Raw genomic sequence first — 20,804 nt, forward strand, 5'->3', positions numbered from 1 at the left:
GAAATGTAGTCCAACTTTCTCCACCCTCAAGCACATACTCCTTCCAATTCTAGCCCTACTGGCTGCTGGGAAATGTAGTCCAACTTTCTCCACCCTCAAGCACATACTCCTTCCAATTCTAGCCCTACTGGCTGCTGGGAAATGTAGGCCAACTTTCTCCACCCTCAAGCACATACTCCTTCCAATTCTAGCCCTACTGGCTGCTGGGAAATTTAGTCCAATTTTCTCCACCCTCAAGCACATACTCCTTCCAATTCTAGCCCTACTGGCTGCTGGGAACTGTAGCCCAACTTTCTCCACCCTCAAGCACATACTCCTTCCAATTCTAGCCATACTGGCTGCTGGGAAATGTAGTCCAACTTTCTCCACCCTCAAGCACATACTCCTTCCAATTCCAGCCCTACTGGCTGCTGGGAAATGTAGCCCAACTTTCTCCACCCTCAAGCACATACTCCTTCCAATTCCAGCCCTACTGGCTGCTGGGAAATGCAGTCCAATTTTCTCCACCCTCAAGCACATACTCCTTCCAATTCTAGCCCTACTGGCTGCTGGGAAATGTAGGCCAACTTTCTCCACCCTCAAGCACATACTCCTTCCAATTCTAGCCCTACTGGCTGCTGGGAAATTTAGTCCAATTTTCTCCACCCTCAAGCACATACTCCTTCCAATTGTAGCCCTACTGGCTGCTGGGAAATGTAGGCCAACTTTCTCCACCCTCAAGCACATACTCCTTCCAATTCTAGCCCTACTGGCTGCTGGGAAATGTAGGCCAACTTTCTCCACCCTCAAGCACATACTCCTTCCAATTGTAGCCCTACTGGCTGCTGGGAAATGTAGTCCAACTTTCTCCACCCTCAAGCACATACTCCTTCCAATTCCAGCCCTACTGGCTGCTGGGAAATGTAGCCCAACTTTCTCCACCCTCAAGCACATACTCCTTCCAATTCCAGCCCTACTGGCTGCTGGGAAATGCAGTCCAATTTTCTCCACCCTCAAGCACATACTCCTTCCAATTCTAGCCCTACTGGCTGCTGGGAAATGTAGGCCAACTTTCTCCACCCTCAAGCACATACTCCTTCCAATTCTAGCCCTACTGGTTGCTGGGAAATTTAGTCCAATTTTCTCCACCCTCAAGCACATACTCCTTCCAATTGTAGCCCTACTGGCTGCTGGGAAATGTAGGCCAACTTTCTCCACCCTCAAGCACATACTCCTTCCAATTCTAGCCCTACTGGCTGCTGGGAAATGTAGGCCAACTTTCTCCACCCTCAAGCACATACTCCTTCCAATTCTAGCCCTACTGGCTGCTGGGAAATTTAGTCCAATTTTCTCCACCCTCAAGCACATACTCCTTCCAATTCTAGCCCTACTGGCTGCTGGGAAATGTAGTCCAACTTTCTCCACCCTCAAGCACAAACTCCTTCCAATTCTAGCCCTACTGGCTGCTGGGAAATGTAGTCCAACTTTCTCCACCCTCAAGCACATACTCCTTCCAATTCTAGCCCTACTGGCTGCTGGGAAATGTAGTCCAACTTTCTCCACCCTCAAGCACATACTCCTTCCAATTCTAGCCCTACTGGCTGCTGGGAAATTTAGTCCAATTTTCTCCACCCTCAAGCACATACTCCTTCCAATTCTAGCCCTACTGGCTGCTGGGAAATGTAGGCCAACTTTCTCCACCCTCAAGCACATACTCCTTCCAATTCTAGCCCTACTGGCTGCTGGGAAATTTAGTCCAATTTTCTCCACCCTCAAGCACATACTCCTTCCAATTCTAGCCCTACTGGCTGCTGGGAACTGTAGCCCAACTTTCTCCACCCTCAAGCACATACTCCTTCCAATTCTAGCCCTACTGGCTGCTGGGAAATGTAGTCCAACTTTCTCCACCCTCAAGCACATACTCCTTCCAATTCCAGCCCTACTGGCTGCTGGGAAATGTAGCCCAACTTTCTCCACCCTCAAGCACATACTCCTTCCAATTCCAGCCCTACTGGCTGCTGGGAAATGCAGTCCAATTTTCTCCACCCTCAAGCACATACTCCTTCCAATTCTAGCCCTACTGGCTGCTGGGAAATGTAGGCCAACTTTCTCCACCCTCAAGCACATACTCCTTCCAATTCTAGCCCTACTGGCTGCTGGGAAATTTAGTCCAATTTTCTCCACCCTCAAGCACATACTCCTTCCAATTGTAGCCCTACTGGCTGCTGGGAAATGTAGGCCAACTTTCTCCACCCTCAAGCACATACTCCTTCCAATTCTAGCCCTACTGGCTGCTGGGAAATGTAGGCCAACTTTCTCCACCCTCAAGCACATACTCCTTCCAATTGTAGCCCTACTGGCTGCTGGGAAATGTAGTCCAACTTTCTCCACCCTCAAGCACATACTCCTTCCAATTCCAGCCCTACTGGCTGCTGGGAAATGTAGCCCAACTTTCTCCACCCTCAAGCACATACTCCTTCCAATTCCAGCCCTACTGGCTGCTGGGAAATGCAGTCCAATTTTCTCCACCCTCAAGCACATACTCCTTCCAATTCTAGCCCTACTGGCTGCTGGGAAATGTAGGCCAACTTTCTCCACCCTCAAGCACATACTCCTTCCAATTCTAGCCCTACTGGCTGCTGGGAAATTTAGTCCAATTTTCTCCACCCTCAAGCACATACTCCTTCCAATTGTAGCCCTACTGGCTGCTGGGAAATGTAGGCCAACTTTCTCCACCCTCAAGCACATACTCCTTCCAATTCTAGCCCTACTGGCTGCTGGGAAATGTAGGCCAACTTTCTCCACCCTCAAGCACATACTCCTTCCAATTCTAGCCCTACTGGCTGCTGGGAAATTTAGTCCAATTTTCTCCACCCTCAAGCACAAACTCCTTCCAATTCCAGTCCTACCGGCTGCTGGGAAATGTAGCCCAACTTTCTCCACTCTCAAGCACATATTCGTTCCAATTCCAGCCTTACTGTCTGCTGGCAAATGCAGTCCAGCTTCTCCAAGAAGTTTATGCTTTCCATTTCATTATACTTAGGGAGTGGAAGTTAACCAGAACTTTTACCCCTAACTTCCTCACATGACAAGCGTGACCAAGCGGCTTGTCACAGTGGGAAGAAAAAAAAAAAAAAGGAACACCAGACACAAAAAGTAATTGATGCAACGATGAATATGCCTGCTCAGACACTCAGAGCAGAAACAATCAGAATTAAAGAAGGATATGAAAGGAAATCTTTGGAATGACACATGTCAGTATTACTGAGTGCTTTGAGGATGCTGAAGCAGTATTACCCTGCTGGGTCGACCAGGTTGTCTTTTAACACCATTTCACCATTCACTAATATAATTTATTGTCTTCAAGATTTGCCTTTGCTGTTCCTAGATAAGAAGATCTGTTAATGATCTGTAAACTATCGTTAAAATCGTCCCTAGTACTTGAAGATTAGAGGATGGTCAATGTAATGCCAATTCCAGGGGTGATCTGGGAAATTATAGACCAGTAAACCGGAGTGGAGGAGTGGCCTAGTGGTTGGGGGTTGGACTTTGTTCCTGGGGAACTGAGGAACTGAGTTCGATTCCCACTTCAGGCACAGGCAGCTCCTTGTGACTCTGGGCAAGTCACTTAACCCTCCATTGCCCCATGTAAGCCGCATTGAGCCTGCCATGAGTGGGAAAGCACAGGGTACAAATGTAACAAAAATAAAATAGATACTATTGGAGATTCTACATGGAATGTTGCTACTGTTGGAGATTCTACATGGAATGTTGCTACTGTTTGAGATTCTACATGGAATGTTGCTATTCCACTAGCAACATTCCATGTAGAAGGCTGCGCAGGCTTCTGTTTCTGTGAGTCTGACGTCCTGCACGTACGTGCAGGACGTCAGACTCACAGAAGCAGAAGCCTGCGCGGCCACATTGGTGATCTGCAAGGGCCGACTTCTAGTGGAATAGCAACATTCCATGTAGAATCTCCAATAGTAGCAACAGTGGAGGCCTAGTGGTTTGGGTGGTGGACTTTGGTCCTGAGGAACTGAGTTCCATTCCCGGCGCAGGCAGCTCCTTGTGACTCTGGGCAAGTCACTTAACCCTCCATTGCCCCATGTAAGCCGCATTGAGCCTGCCATGAGTGGGAAAGCGCAGGGTACAAATGTAACAAAAATAAAATAGATACTATTGGACATTCTACATGGAATGTTGCTACTACTGGAGATTCTACATGGAATGTTGCTATTCCACTAGCAACATTCCATGTAGAAGGCTGCACAGGCTTCTGTTTCTGTGAGCCTGACGTCCTGCACGTACGTGCAGGACGTCAGACTCACAGAAGCAGAAGCCTGCGCGGCCACATTGGTGATCTGCAAGGGCCGACTTCTACATGGAATGTTGCTAGTGGAATAGCAACATTCCATGTAGAATCTCAAATAGTAGCAACAGTGGAGGAGTAGCCTAGTGGTTAGTGCAGTGGAACATGGAATGTTGCTACTATTGGAGGTTCTACATGGAATGTTGCTACTATTGGACATTCTACATGGAATGTTGCTATTCCACTAGCAACATTCCATGTAGAAGGCTGCGCAGGCTTCTGTTTCTGTGAGTCTGACGTCCTGCACGCACGTGCAGGACGTCAGACTCACAGAAGCAGAAGCCTGCGCGGCCACATTGGTGATCTGCAAGGGCCGACTTCTACATGGAATGTTGCTAGTGGAATAGCAACATTCCATGTAGAATCTCAAATAGTAGCAACAGTGGAGGAGTAGCCTAGTGGTTAGTGCAGTGGAACATGGAATGTTGCTACTATTGGAGGTTCTACATGGAATGTTGCTACTATTGGACATTCTACATGGAATGTTGCTATTCCACTAGCAACATTCCATGTAGAAGGCTGCGCAGGCTTCTGTTTCTGTGAGTCTGACGTCCTGCACGCACGTGCAGGACGTCAGACTCACAGAAGCAGAAGCCTGCGCGGCCACATTGGTGATCTGCAAGGGCCGACTTCTACATGGAATGTTGCTAGTGGCCTAGTGGTTGGGGGTTGGACTTTGGTCCTGGGGAACTGAGGAACTGAGTTCAATTCCCAGCACAGGCAGCTCCTTTTGACTCTGGGCAAGTCACTTAACCCTCCATTGCCCACCACATAGAGCCTGCCATGAGTGGGGAAGCGTGGGGTACAAATGTAACAAAAAATAAAATAAGACTTCAGTGCCGGGCAAGACAGTAGAAACTATTATAAAGAACACAATTATTGAACACATAAATAAACATGCCTCACCAATTTGCCTCATTTCTTTGAAGGTGTGAATGAGCATGTGGATAATGGTAAACTGCATGATGATCTTTTCAGGTAGTTATCTTTTCATGAATAGCACAGCTTGCAAGATTTCAGGAACGATGTACTATTCACTTTGCAAAATAATGAACTGCTCTGCATACATTTGCATGCTGTGCATTTCATCATTATTTACTGTGTATGGCGATAAAAGAAATTGTGCTTTAAGGTCAAATAATGTTAGTTATTGTCAATCAACACAAATTATTTGACAAATAATGTGCATTATTCCATTAATGCAACTGATTAACTTTGGCCCTTTGTGTCTCTAAAATATTTTAAATACTCTTGTCTTTCACAGTTTTTAAATTTCCATTTCACTCACGATATGAAGCTCCAAGTGAGTGAACTCAGGAGCAAATGGCAGGAAGATGCACAGAACGCCCCCCTGCCAGAGCAGATTGGTACCAGCAGGTTCCCCGTACACCAGCCAGGTGATTGCAGCAGATTGGAGGTAGCAGGATACACCCACCCTATTCTAGATGTGATTTTAAAAAATCCACTCATTTCGTCCCACCTATAAGAAAGGCAGCACCGGTATTTAACACTCAATCCTGGAAAGTGGTATGTTAAAATTCCCAAGGTTTTTTATTAACGTAAAGTACCAGAACGTGCCAACAAACTCAGGCTACATTCTGCATTTCCATTCCTGGGGACAGGGGTTCATCCTAAGTATTTGTGCTCAAACTAATTATCCCTGCCCAAATGCCCTGAACCCTGTTTTTGCAACATAATAGAAAAGTGTTTACAGATGAAACAATCTGATGTCAATTCTGAATACAACTTTACTAAGACCCATGCCCTTCTTCCAGATGACTTTAAAAAAGGATGAGCTGCAGCAGATCTGGCACCAGACCTGGGAGATACACCACATGACTTGAAATCAATAATAATTTTGCTTGACCCAATGCATATATTGAGCAGCTCTGGAGTTGTTAGTCTCCCAGAAGGCATTTTCCTGTCAAGGATTGACCTTGGCGGATACACTCACACTGCAAGCCAATGACTTCATTTGACATACTTACAGCTGACATTGGTCTCCTTTAATTCCTTTGGTTGTGCAGTGACATTTTCCTGTTTGCATCTCGCAGATATTTGCATGTCCGTTGCATACGCAGGCTGTGAATTGTAAGGAAAAAAAAAAGTTAATAGCGTCTGCCATGTTCCCATACATTTATGCATCCTGGTGCACAGTAAGGGCTAGATTCAGTAAAACTCGGGGCTGAATGGTATTCTATAATGGGAATTCCATCATTGGCACCCTTCACAGAATAGCTCATAGCCGGGATCTGTGCTCAACTTTGGGTGCGAGGAGTTACACCAACGGAAACCAGGTGTAAATCCCGGCGCGCAAATTGGACTCGGCTCCGTATTATTCTGTAACACTGCGCACATTTTAAGGGAACACCCCTGGCCCACTCATGCTCCTGCCACAGTCACACCTCCTTTGCAGATCCACATGGAAGCACTTATGTTCTAGTCTATAAATGGGTGGATGTATTTTCGTGCGGATCTACCATTTCTGCCCCATTTTGATGCCTTGTATTAATTAAAAAATTCAGTACAGAAGTAGCAACTAAGATTCGGCCTCATATCTAGAATTTCCCCTTAAATATATAGCAACTGTATAAACATGCACATACACAAAGGGAATTACTGACTGGATGTCATTTTCACAAGTCATTTCTTCCATAAACTGAAAAGTCAATAAAAAGGCTGTAGGTGATGCCTTGGTACTAAGAGAAGAGGACATTTCTTTGGTAAGTGAACATTATTTTGGTTTATTCTTTGGGAACTTAAAGAATGGGAATTAAAGGAGGAATTGTAGGTTAGTGATAGGCTGAATTAAATTATAAAAAAGCAAATGTTATCAACTAATCTCCATACTCTTTTCCCTCTAGATTTAAAACTTGAACTTTGTACCTAAGCATGAACAGAAGGCTACAGTTTAGTCTTAGGGGGGGGGGGGGGGGGGGGGGGGGGGGGGGGAAAGAGAGAAAAGCAAGCATTATTAACAAGATTCCATAACCCCTTTACCACAGTTTTAAACAGAAATTTTCTCTAGAGGTAGACACTTTTCCCATAGTGTTAAACAAACTTTTTCTAAAGGTAGAAACTTAACAGCAAAAGAACTTTAGAAAGGATAGTAGTAACGCTCAAATTCTGTTCTAAAAGACAGTCATTTTCTGCTCTTTGGTTGTGGTGGTAGCACTGATACTGACCTGAATTAGATGTTGATTAAGGTATGAGGAAGTAGAATATTTGCAGAGGTTACTAAGGGCAATCTGATTACTGAATTAGCTTGAAAGGGACTGTTTGAAGCAGTCCCTTTAGATTCAAAACTATATAAAGAGGAAAGGTCCCACTTAACTTTCTTTCTGAGATGTTCTGAGAGAAGAGGACATTTCTCTGGTAAGTGAACATTGGTTTGCTTTGTGCTTTGGGAACATAAAGATTGGGGTTTAATGGAGAAATTGTAGGTTAGTGATAGACAGAATTAAATTATAAAAAAGCAAACTTTATCAACTAATTTCCATACTCTTCTCCACCTAGTTTTAAAACTTGAACTTTGTACCTAAGCATGAACAGAAGGACCTAGTTTAGACTTCTCATCTACCCCAAACACAACTCTTCATTTATAGCAAGTTATTCTAATTAGGATAACAAGCAAGGAGTGCTCTTACAGAGTTTTAATTACATTTCATTACTTTCTAAGAAGAAAACACTAAATAAATCACAAAATACACCATAAGCTAAAGACTTTTTATATTAAATTAATATCCTTAATACCTTAGCAAGTTTTACATTACTGAAAAACTCAAAAATACTAATATGGAGACAGTAGTCCAGCAGCGAGAGGAATGCTATCCAGTCTTTTGATTGTCACATGTATGATTATCTCCCAGTTGGTGAGTGGTTATCTGTGTGTGCCCGATGCAAAGAGCTCCTAGCTCTCAGAGAACGAGTTTGTTCTCTTGAGGCTAGAGTAGCAGACTTGGTGGAGCTGAGGGAGACAGAGAGGTACATACAGCAGACCCACAGGGATGTGGTAGAGAAGCCCCACCTCCAGTCTGGCAACCCCTGTGCTGCCTTGGAGGAGGGAGGTCTCCTAGAAGGACAGCATTACCCTTATGAAATAGGAAGTACTCCTGTAGACATAACCTGCCAACCAGGGGATGCAGTATCCTCTTTCACAAGGAGATGTCTCTGAGAACTTCTGCCCAGGTTGGAAGGGTTAGGACAGCTGTTGTAGTTGGTGATTCAATCATTAGGCATATAGATAGCTGGGTGGCTGGTTGATGTGAGGATCGCCTGGTGCGAAGGTGGCAGACCTCACGCGTCATATAGGCGGGATCTTAGATAGTACTAGGGAGAAGCCGGCTGTCTTGGTACATGTGGATACCAATGACATAGAAAAATGTGGGAGAGAGGTTAGGCTCTTAGGCATAAAGCTGAAGTCCAGATCCTCCAGGATAGCATTTTCAGAGATGCTCCCCATTCCATGCGCAGGACCCAAAAGGCAGAGCTCCAAAGTCTCAATGTGTGGTTGAGACGATGCTGCAGCGATTAGGGACTCAGATTTGTTAGGAACTGGGGCACATTCTGGGAAAGGGGGAGACTGTAGCGGAAGAATGGGCTCACCTTAACAGGGATGGAACCAGGCTGCTGGCTCTAACTTTTAAAAAGGAATAAGAACAGCTTTTAAAATAAAATGGGGGGGGGTGGAAGCTGACAGTCACACAGGAGCACAGGTTTGAAGTATTCTTGAAGGATACTATTGTGTACTTAATGAGAGAGCAGGAATGCGGAGTACCGCAGGGATCCCCCCTCTCGCCAACCATTTTCAACCTAATGATGATCCCCCTGGCAAAACTTCTATCAAACTATAACCTCAACCCATACATATATGCCGATGATGTAACGATTTACATTCCTTTCAAACAAAACATTAACGAAATCTCCAACGAAATCAACCAAAGTCTACACATTATGAACACTTGGGCAGATGCATTCCGACTGAAACTGAACGCAGAAAAAACTCAATGCCTCGTACTTACCTCCCAATACAACACAAATAAATTTACCGCTATTAACACACCTAAACTAAATCTGCCAATCTCAGAAACCTTAAAAATCCTTGGAGTCACTATTGATCGCCACCTGACACTCGAGAATCACGCGAACAACACAACCAAAAAGATGTTCTACTCTATGTGGAAATTGAAAAGAATAAAACCATTCTTTCCAAGATCTGTCTTCCGCAGTCTAGTACAATCACTCGTACTCAGTCATCTGGACTACTGCAACTCACTATACGCAGGCTGCAAAGAACAAATACTGAGGAAACTTCAAACAGCCCAGAATACAGCAGCCAGACTCATCTTCGGAAAACCAAAATACGAAAGTGCAAAACCCTTACGTGAGAAACTACACTGGCTCCCACTCAAGGAACGTATCACTTTTAAAGTATGCACCTTAGTCCACAAAATCATCCACGGTGAAGCCCCTACATACATGTCTGATTTAATAGACCTGCCACCCAGAAATGCTAAAAGATCATCCCGAACTCTCCTCAATCTCCACTTTCCTAAGCTGCAAAGGCATAAAATACAAAGTACTGCACGCATCAACCTTCTCTTATAAAAGCACGCAACTCTGGAATACACTACCACGCAACCTGAAAACGATCTACGAACTAACCGACTTCCGCAAACTATTGAAGACTCATCTCTTTGAGAAAACTTACTGCAAGGATCAAAAAACATGAAGTCCACACACACTAAGAGAAATGTATCAGTACACTCTCTTCTGAGTTCTCTTCCCCCGTATTCTCACCACACCTAAATCTCTACCCTCTTGTTATTGTTTTATCGCCCTATCAATTCCCCATTGTTACATTACATTGTTCTACTCCCCATACTATATTTCGACATTGACTTTGTCTTCCCATAACTCTTCACTATGTAACCTATAATCGTAATGCAACAAATTGTACTTCCACCATTCTCAATATATTGTAAGCCACACTGAGCCCGCAAAAAGGTGGGAAAATGTGGGATACAAATGCAATAAATAAATAAAGGATGCACATTATCCCCATTCAACTTCTAAGCAGCTTGTAGATCAAAGGAAAAAACACAATTTAAAATGACTGTATACAAATGCTAGAAGCTTAAAAAATAAGATGGGAGAGTTAGAGAATATAGCACTAAATGACGAGTCTTGCCTCACCAATCTGCTTCCTTTCTTTGAAGGCACGAATAAACATGTGGATAAAGGTGAGCCAGTTGATGTAGTGTAGCTAGATTTTCAGAAAGCTTATGATAAAGTTCCTCATGAGATACTTCTGAGAAAATGAAAGAGTCATGGTATAGGAGGCAAGGTTCTGATGTGGATTAGGTTATTGGACAGAAAACAGAGTGGGGTTAAATGTTCACGTCTCTCAATGGAGGAGGGTGAACAGTGGAGTACTGCAGGGATCGGTAATGGGACGGTGCTATTTATCATATTTATAAATGATATGGAAATCGGAACAACGAGTAAGGTGATTAAACTTGCAGATGATACAAAACTATTCAAGGTTGTTAAAACACGTGCGGACTGTGAAATACTGCAGGAAGCCCTTAGGAAATTGAAAGACCGGGCAACCAAATGGCAGATGAAATTTAATGTGGGTAAATGCAAGGTGATGCACATTGGAAAGAATAATCTGAATCATCGTTACCTGATGCTAGGGTCCACCTTGGGGGTCAGAACTTAAGGCCTGGGTCCACCTGCCTGAAGTGCACTGCACCCACTACAACTGCTCCAGGGACCTGCATACTGCTGTCATGGAGCTGGGTATGATATTTGAGGCTGGAACAGAGGCTGGAAAAAATATTTTTAATTTTTTTTTGAGGGTGGGAGGGGGTTAGTGACCACTGGGGGAGTAAAGGGAGGTGATCCCCGATTCCCTCTGGTGGTCATCTGGTCAGTTCGGGCACCTTTTTGTGGCTTGGTTGTAAGAAAAAAAGGTCCATGTAAAGTCATCCAAGTGCTCGTCAGGGACACCCTTTTTTTTTCCAATTATGGGTCGAGGATGCCCATGTGTTAGGCACGCCCAAGACCCGCCTTCGCTATGCTTCCGACACGCCCCCAGGAACTTTGGTCGTCCCCGCGACGGAAAGCAGTTGGGGACGCCCAAAATCGGCTTTCGATTATGCCGATTTGGGCGACCCTGGGAGAAAGACGCCTATCTCCCGATTTGTGTCGAAAGATGGGCGTCCTTCTCTTTCGAAAATAAGCCTGAAAGCTTCCTTTCTCAGTTCAGGATAGTATATTGGCTTCAGCTTTGAAAGCTAGTCAAATATGCTACTATGTTAGTCTAGGGGTGGGCAACCTGCGGCCCACCATTGAATTTTAAGCTGCCCACGAGACCATGGGAAGTATACACAGAAAATATCGCAAACTAGAGTTTTGGCGATTTTAAATACTGTATTTTGCAAATATTTTCAGAACAGCCACTCTAGGAGTTTGGTTCAATCCTTTTTAATTTATTTATTTTTGACATATTTTATTTTTGACATATGCATTACTATTTTTAGCAACATATGTAAGAAATGCTTGAATTAACTGTCCCTCTTGGAGAAGAAATGATAGTGCCAAGATAAGAATGCAAGATAATCAGAAAGCTCACTCTCAGTAATAGGACGATGTGGGGGGGGGGGGGGGGGGGAGATTCTTAAATACCAAGAAATGCAGTCAGAAAATGTGGCAGAAAGATGCAGAAATATTTCCCATTTGATCAAAAAGAATATTCAAGCGTACCTGGATACGTTGCCTATACCTGTTATATTTTATGAACTCTAGAAGGATATTGTATTTGTGTAATTTTCTAAAGGTTCTTCCTCCTACAGTGTCAGGGACTTGGAAATGAATATGTTGTTTTTTCTTGCTTATAGGAAACTTTCTTTTTGTTTTCTTGTATATTTCTATACAAGTGAATATTCCCTGTTATTTTCTTTAAAATTGCAATAGAAAATAAAATAAATAAAAATATATTATTTGGAAAAGAAGCATGTGTATTCTCCAAAATGTTAGACTATCTAAATCTGAAGAGTGATAATTAACCCCAGTCGCTGGAGACTAAACCAAAAGCTGGAAGGAGGAGGGGGAGTCACATTTGAATATAAGTTCCCACAGTAACTGAAAGAGTGCAGGCTTGGTTACCAGAACATACAGCTGCTAGCTTGCAGCTATAGATTAACAATGAAAATGCTTGAGGGCAGTGATCTACAGATGAGAAGGGCTGGTGTATATATTCTATTCCTCCCTAGGTCTTCCAGTGCTGGGAACCTTCCTCTCCCATTGTTCCCAGTGCAGTATGGCAGGCGGAGCTGGTTGACTGGTTTTGACAGCAGGTTTACCCATGGCATACTGAGAACTAGTAAACCAAATGCAAGTTCTCTCAGTCTGTTTTACCTGCTCTCTCAGAAATGTATTTAATTGAACCAAAAAAAAAAAAAAGTAGGAAATGCATGCATGCATGCAGAAATGCTTGTTAGCATAGATCTATGCCACTTGAAAGGGTGCAGAGACTGCTTGAGCAGTCCAAGCCTACAGCTGGGATCAGGTGGGGAATTAACCTGGTCAGAGATCTATGGAAGGAGTGGGTGTGAGGGAGTGATAGCCGTGGCGTACCAAGGTGGGGGCGGTCCACCCCGGGTGCACGCTGCTGGGGGAGGGTGCCGCGCGCCTATTGGCTCCGAGTCCGCTCGTTCCCTCCCTGCTGCTCCCTCTGCACGGAACAGGTTACTTCCTGTTCCGGGGCAGAGGGAGCAGCAGGGAACGAACGAGCGGACTCGGAGCCGACAGGCACGCGGCACCCCCCCCCCCCAGCGGCGTGCACCCGAGGTGGACCGCCCCCACCTTGGTACGCCACGGCTATCACTCCCTCACACCCACTCCTTCCATAGATCTCTGACCAGGTTAATTCCCCACCTGATCCCAGCTGTAGGCTTGGACTGCTCAAGCAGTCTCTGCACCCTTTCAAGTGGCATAGATCTATGCTAACAAGCATCATGTTCCGGAGCAGAGGGAGCAGGGAACCAGTGGGGCTGGCACCCCCCCGAGCGCGTGCACCCGGAGCGGACCGCCCCTCCCGCCCCCCCTTCCTACGCCACTGTTGAGAGAGCCCAGAAAAACGCTCAGGGCCACCTGCTGTTGCACCCCCTCAAGTCCCGGCATTTCTCGCCCCCCCCCCCCCCCCATCCTTACAAGACTGATATCTCCTCTCTCTGGGCCCTCAAAATCCACAGTGGACAGCCAGCAGAGGCAGTGAGGTAAACAGACTGCCTCCAGCCGCCACTGCCAAGCCTTTCCACTATCGTGTCCTGCCCACAGAAAGTTACATCACAGAGGCAGGACATGACAGTGAAAAAGCCCTGGCAGCACCGGCCACAGGTAGTCTTTACCTCACTGTCTCTGCTGGCTGCCTGCTACAGTTTTTGATGGGTTGGAGAGATGCCTATAAAAATGCTGGTTGAACTATGTGCTGATGTTTTGTGTGGGTGTTGTTCTGACTGCAGCTGCTCTTTGCTGTCCCCGAGAAGCTGCTGCCCTAGGCACCTGCCTAGTGTTGCCTAATGATTGGGCAAGCCCTACTCAGAGATTTAATTGTTGCTGAACAGGGGAGGTGACTGCTGTGCTAAATATGGGAATACCTATTATTATTTATTGCATTTGTATCCCACATTTTCCCACCTTTTTGCGGGTTCAGTGTGGCTTACAATAAGAGTTAAATGTTAGAAATACATTTTGTTACAGATTGGTTATGGATTACATTGTGCACAGTTATGTGAAACAGTTGAGGTATCGTTAGGGAATGTAACAATGGAACATAAACATTGAAACTTTGGAAGGAAGCACTGGGAGCTTGGAGGGCGATAGAAAGGCATGAGGACATATGGTATATATCTTTCTGTGAGTAAAGGTATGAGAGATGTGATATTACGGGAATGAGAATTCAGGGGTGAATGTATGATGCACTAGTGAACATTAAGTGTGGCCTTTATGTGTTTTGTTTCTTTCCGTAAATTTTTTTCGAAAAGATGGGTCTTCAATAACCTGCGGAAGGAATCTTGCTCGTTGATTGTTCTTAAGTTGCGCGGCAGTGTATTCCAAGACTGCGTGCTCATGTGAGAAAAGGTTGACGCGTGTAGCGCTTTGTATTTCACGCCTTTGCAATTGGGGAAGTGGAGGTTAAGGAAGGTTCGGGATGATCTTTTGGCGTTTCTAGTTGGTAAGTCTATCAACTCGTACATGTAGGCTGGGGCTTCGCCGTGAATGATTTTGTGGACTAATGTGCATATTTTAAAAGTGACGCGTTCTTTGAGTGGGAGCCAGTGCAGTTTCTCTCGTAATGGTTGTGCACTTTCATATTTTGGCTTTCCAAAGATTAGTCTGGCTGCTGTATTCTGGGCTGTTTGAAGTTTCCTCAGTATTTGTTCTTTGCAACCTGCGTATAGTGAGTTGCAGTAATCCAAATGGCTGAGTACGAGGGATTGCACTAGGCTGCGAAAGACGGATCTTGGGAAGTATGGTCTTATCCTTCTCATCTATCCAGGAGAAGTCTAGAACCAGAGAGAAAGACAAAAAAATCTGCCTTGGCTAAGGAACAACCCACCTGATAGTATTTAACCGGCCAAGAATGGCACCAGGCTGGTTAAATACCCTCAAGCTGGCTATCCACCGATATTCAGTGGGAGATAACTGGCTATCTCCCGCTGAATATCCCAGTCAGCAGCTAGTCCGGTCACCGGCTATGTTACACGACATAGCCGGTTATCACTGATTTCCAGCGGCTGACTGGTTAAGTTTAGTGGTCAGACAGACCTGCTATTTACCTAGGTCTATCTTTGGCTGCTAGAACCTAGCTAGTCAGCTGATGAATAACGGCTTAACCGGCTATGTTTGCATCACTAAACTCCCCCCCCCCCCATCCCGAAATTCAATGCTGGTGGCTGAATACAGCCCTAGCTTTGAATTTTTGGGTTTGCCGTTGATGACAGGAGTTAGCTTGAGTAACTCCCGCTGTCTCAACATCAGGACCAAAATTCCTGCAAGTAGACAGCGGTTAGGATATATCCTCAGCAATGTGGAGCAGAATAACTGGGAAGACTGGATGGATCAATCGGTCTTTATCTGCAATCAATCTGTTACTATGTTATGAACCATGACATTCCCAGCAGGCCAAGAAATATATATTTTTTTCATGCGGCTAATGACTGATTACTTTCCATTCAGCGTATGTGTCTGTGTCACAGTCCTGATAATGAAGTCAGCACGCTGTGGCAGGGACAATTAGCTGAAGAGCTCTGGGAACAGAAACCATCCTGTCCAGGCGGCTGTCAATCTGTTCAATTGGCTATTTTTACTTGTGACCTTATCACGTTGCATTCAGGAGCACATTTTATTTTGACTCACGAATCTCTAAAAAGAGCAAATGGGGAACAGAAGGAAATGTTCATGGAACTGAAGGTCTGACTGTAAAAAAAAAAAATACTGTGATGAGGAACAGATTTTGTACATAATAAAATTTAAATTGGTATCTATAGCCTACTAAAGATTTGAGGCAGGTTACATCAAAAGCAGACTAAAATATATATTTTTTTACATAGCACATTAAGGGCCCTCATTAAGGAGCTTTGCAGTTACCGTGCAGTACACTACACATATTAACCCCCTCACTCAATACAGGGTGCACGCAGTCAGATGCCCGGTTATAGAACAGCAACAATTTAGAAGGAATGGTTCCATGGAATCTTAGCGGAGATTGGGTGGCAACACCAGTAATTGAGAAACAAAACGGGAGCTGAGCATACTTCTACGGTCTACGCCCTGATTGTGAATGAATAGATAGGGATGGGCTGCAGTGTAAATTTTAAGGGGCTTCGACATTAGCTTCAGAACTTTTAGTACAAGAACAGAGCTGGGCAGACTTCTACGGTCTGTGCCCTGAGAATGGCAAGGACAAATCAAACTCGGGTATACATATAAAGTATCACATACCATGTAAAATGAGTTTATCTTGTTGGGCAGACTGGATGGACCGTAAAGTCTTTATCTGCCATCATTTACTCTCTGGGGTTCTATATGGAATGTTGCTACTAAATGGGATTCCGGAATCTTGTAACTCTTTAGGATTCCAGAACCTTCAGAACTTTTAGTACAAGAACAGAGCTGGGCAGACATCTACGGTCTAAGCCCTGATCGTGGTGCACAAAACAAACAGCTTCGTACAAGACACCACAGACTTTCTGAATAAATTGAAAAATATCAAACAATTACCACCAAGCACCCTTCTGGTCACGATGGATGTAGAATCACTATACAGCAACATTCCCCATGCAGATGGCATAGCTGAATGTGAGAAATTCCTAAAAACATCCACACTGGACCATCAATACTCACCAGAAGCCATTACAAAACTAATCAAATTTATTTTAACTCACAACTATTTCCGCTTTAACAATGACATCTATCTACAAATAATGGGCACTGCGATGGGCACCAGGACAGCACCCCAATATGCCAACCTCTTTATGGCTGAGCTGGAAGAGACATTTCTAAATACATACCGGTACATCGATGACATTTTTATGATTTGGACTGGGGGGGAAGAAACTCTGATACAATTTTACAATTCCTTCAATGCATACCATCCTACAATCAGATTCAAAATTGACTACTCCCCAGAAAAAAATATGTTTTGGACACCACAGTCTCAATCAGCGATGGCTATATACAAACATCCATATACAAGAAACCCACAGTAATTGCAGCTACCTCCACAACTCCAGCTTCCACCCTTCACATACAAAAAGATCAATTATTTACAGCCAAGCCACAAGATACCACCATATCTGCTCTGGCCCAGGGGACAGAGACAGACACCTCAAAACCGTGACTGCATCCTTCGAACAGAAAGGCTACAACCCCAAAATAATCTACAAGAATATTGCCTCCTCTCTCAAAACACCCAGGGAGAATCTGCTACAGTACAAGGAGAAAAAAGCCACAGACAGATTCCCCCTTATAGTTACATACAACCCAGAGCTGGGAAAATTAAGAAAAATCATAAGAGATCTGCAGCCTCTACTCCAGGAGGATGAATTACTGAAAGAGATATTCCCATCCCCACCAGTGCTGGCCTTCCGACAGCCACCCAACTTAAAACACAAGCTAATTAGAAGTAAGCTCCCAACACAGACTCAAAAAGAAAAGAATGGCACACATCCTTGCAATATATCCAGCTGCAAACTATGCCAAAATATCTCACAGGACCTCACGATCATTCACAAAGGAAAAATATTCAACATTAAGGAATCTTTCACATGCTCATCTTCCAATGTGGTATATATCATTCAGTGTAAAACGCGCAATGAAGGCTGCTACATTGGAGAAACAAGTCAGATGCTAAAGAAGAGATTTAATTTACATAGATATCACATGAAAAATGCCAGTGCCAGCCAGGATTCCACGCCTGTGGGGCAGCACTTTATAAAACCAGAACACTGTACCAGTGATTTCATGGTAAGGATCCTGAAAGGGAACTTTAAAACAATACAGGAACGTAAGACCTCTGAAGTCAAAATGATTAAATATTTTGACACCCACCAGACAGAACTTAACAAAGATCTGGGTTTTCTAGCCCATTACAAAGCATAAAATTGTATTGCTTTGTAAATTGTAGTGCGCTCCTGTCTCCCTGACTCTCACCTACCCACCCCCATCCTGTTAGACTGTCACTGAAATGCTTTGATGTTTCGCTCATATATACTGTCATGTACCAACATTTGCTTATTTCCGATCTGACGAAGAAGGGCAACCTTGGAAAGCTAATCAAGAAATGTATTAAGTTAAGTCCAATAAAAAAAGGTATAATCTTATTTTCTTTTGTTTTATTTCTATTAATTACCTTTAAAAGTGGACTAACACGGCTACCACACCTCTCTATTCGTTAAAGTAGTTAGCAAGTTTGTCTGCGGGTGGGATGTCTGTGTTGGTTGTGGTGATAGGGGTGGTGTCTAGTAACGTATTTACGAATTGGAATAGTTTCTTCATATCTTTGTAGTGCGGTCTTAGAAGAATGGCCACGCAGACATCCCTGCAGAGCAGAAGGGCAGCCTAGTGGTTAGTGCATTGGACTTTAAAGAAAGACCGAGGGACACCACTGTCGCTGCCCAGAATTAACTGTGCACACTGCAATGAAATCTACATCTTGTATCAGAAGTAGATTAGACATCTGGTATCATGTTTGCACGCAGGATCCTAAGATAATACAACACACCGCCAGACGTTGTCTATGTTTATTGGAGATATGTGATATACTGCTTTCACTAATAGGACAAAGCAACCGTACAACCTCTCCAGAGATATGACAGGACAGCAGCTCACAACCACAGGCAGCTCTGATGTCACTACAACCTAACTGCAGTAGTCAAGTATCTCAAACATGACGAGGAGATGTGAAAAGCCAAACTTCACGCAGAGGAAAAAGGTGAGAGATAATGATTTTGCTTTAAATTCAATTACACTGGCTCTCAAGTGATTGAATTGAATTGAAATTATTATTATTTGTTGCATTTGTATCCCACATTTCCCACCTATTTGCAGGCTCAATGTGGCTTACATTATGCCGTAATAGCGATCGCCATTATAGGAATAAGAAATACAGAGTGGTATTGCATTAAAGTTCATAAGTGACAGAGTACTTTAAGCAGTCAGGTATAGATATAAAATAGGGGGCCACAAAAAACATGTAGACAAAAAGTGAATACCCTCTCCCAAGAAAGACAAATTCTATGCACAGTGAAAATAGTTGCAAAAGTAACAAATACATTTTATTCCATACTCCGCTAAATACAAAATTAGAAATGATATGTATTTCCAAAAAAGCAAACAACCATGAACAGCATATCCCCCTTTCCTTTCCCTCCCATCCATGAGCAACATGTCCCCCTCTCCTCTCCATCCCCTTCTATGTGCTACATTACTCCCTTTTCCCTTCCCTCCATGTATCCCACTTCTATTCCATAGGATTCCACCAAGGTGATTCAGGGCTCATTTTACAAAGCCGTGGTACTGATTTCCGGTGCGGTAAATGCAATTAAGCTCATTCAATTCCTATGGGCTTTGTAGCATTTACTGAGCGGGAATAAAAGGAGCCCTCAATGCGGATTACAAAGAGAATTAATTAAATAAATAACTACTGGGAAAATTACACGTTTTAAAATAAAATGCCTCCAACATTATTCCAGTAAATATTTATGAAACAGACAAGTTTTTATTTTTTTTCTAAATTTTCTGTAGTTGGTTCTTGATTTAATTTCCACCGATAACGAATTCCAGACTTAATACCACTTGATATGAGCATAGAACTCATTTATATATAACTTGTTTTACTGATGGAAAACAGAGCATTAGAGAATTCTTTAAACACAGACATTTGTGATCCAATGAGAGTGAAACCAGAGACCTAGAAAGGTAACAGGGTCGCTCCATATCCTTTTCCAAAAATCATTGTGCAGAGATTAAACATCACACAAGCTTCAATGGGCAACCAACGAAGTTTTCTCAGAAGAAAGTAGCTCTCTCAAATCATTTTGCTTGAAATATCAATCTTGCAGAGGTGTTCTGCAGTAATTGTAGCCACTGATTTGACCTTACCGAACATCCTGCATAAAGCGCATTACAATAATCTGAGTGACCACAAGAAAATATACTACTAATGAGAAATGATTAATCATTACGTACTGTCTAATTCTTCAAAGTTGTCTTAATTTCCTCCATGTTTACTAAGACGTGCTAGTGGCTGCCATGTGCTAATGCCCACACCGCCCATTTGGTAGTGTCCCTGAGACTCAGTTCTCCATCAGGCCTGGACTGAGCAGTGGCAACACTCACCTCTAACATCGGGGGCATACCCATCTTATTGGAAATGCACCTCCACGCATGAGGTGACATGAATAGACTGGGAAAATTACACAATTACACTTGGAGGTAAAGACAATATGGTCAAAGCGTGCAATGGTTGGGCCTTCCAGCATGAGGTGCAGTGCAATCAGGAAAGGAGAAATGATCTGCAGACTGAAAGGGATCAACATTTACCTAAAGTTAACTGGAAAATTTATCTGGTTTATTTCAGCACAGCTATTTTTGGGGCCCTTTTACTAAGCCACGTAGGATCCCACATGTACCCAACGTGTGCCAATTCAGAACTACCACCCGGCTACCGCGTGGCCCGGGCAGTAATTTTTTTACACGCGCCCATTAAGTGTGCCAGAAAATATATTTTATTTTCTGGTGCATGGCGCTAACCAGGAGGTAATCAGCATTGTACACGCTAATGACTACTGTCCGGTTAACACGTGAGACCTTACTGCTAAGTGAATGGGTAGCAGTAATATTTATTTCTTTATATGTAATTCATTTGTTTACTTACGCTTGA

The 20,804-nt window shown here is 43.8% G+C and overlaps 1 protein-coding gene across 1 annotated transcript in view; it reads right to left on the minus strand.

The window, feature by feature from the left end:
- Window positions 1-20,804, minus strand: part of ATRNL1 (attractin like 1) — a 1,590,902-nt gene that overhangs the window by 886,146 nt on the left and 683,952 nt on the right. The window contains 1 exon segment of the mRNA XM_030202658.1: window positions 6,340-6,433. Within this exon segment, the coding sequence (XP_030058518.1) occupies window positions 6,340-6,433 (94 nt within the window).

Source organism: Microcaecilia unicolor, chromosome 5, assembly GCF_901765095.1.
Source record: "Microcaecilia unicolor chromosome 5, aMicUni1.1, whole genome shotgun sequence".
Taxonomy (NCBI): domain Eukaryota; kingdom Metazoa; phylum Chordata; class Amphibia; order Gymnophiona; family Siphonopidae; genus Microcaecilia; species Microcaecilia unicolor.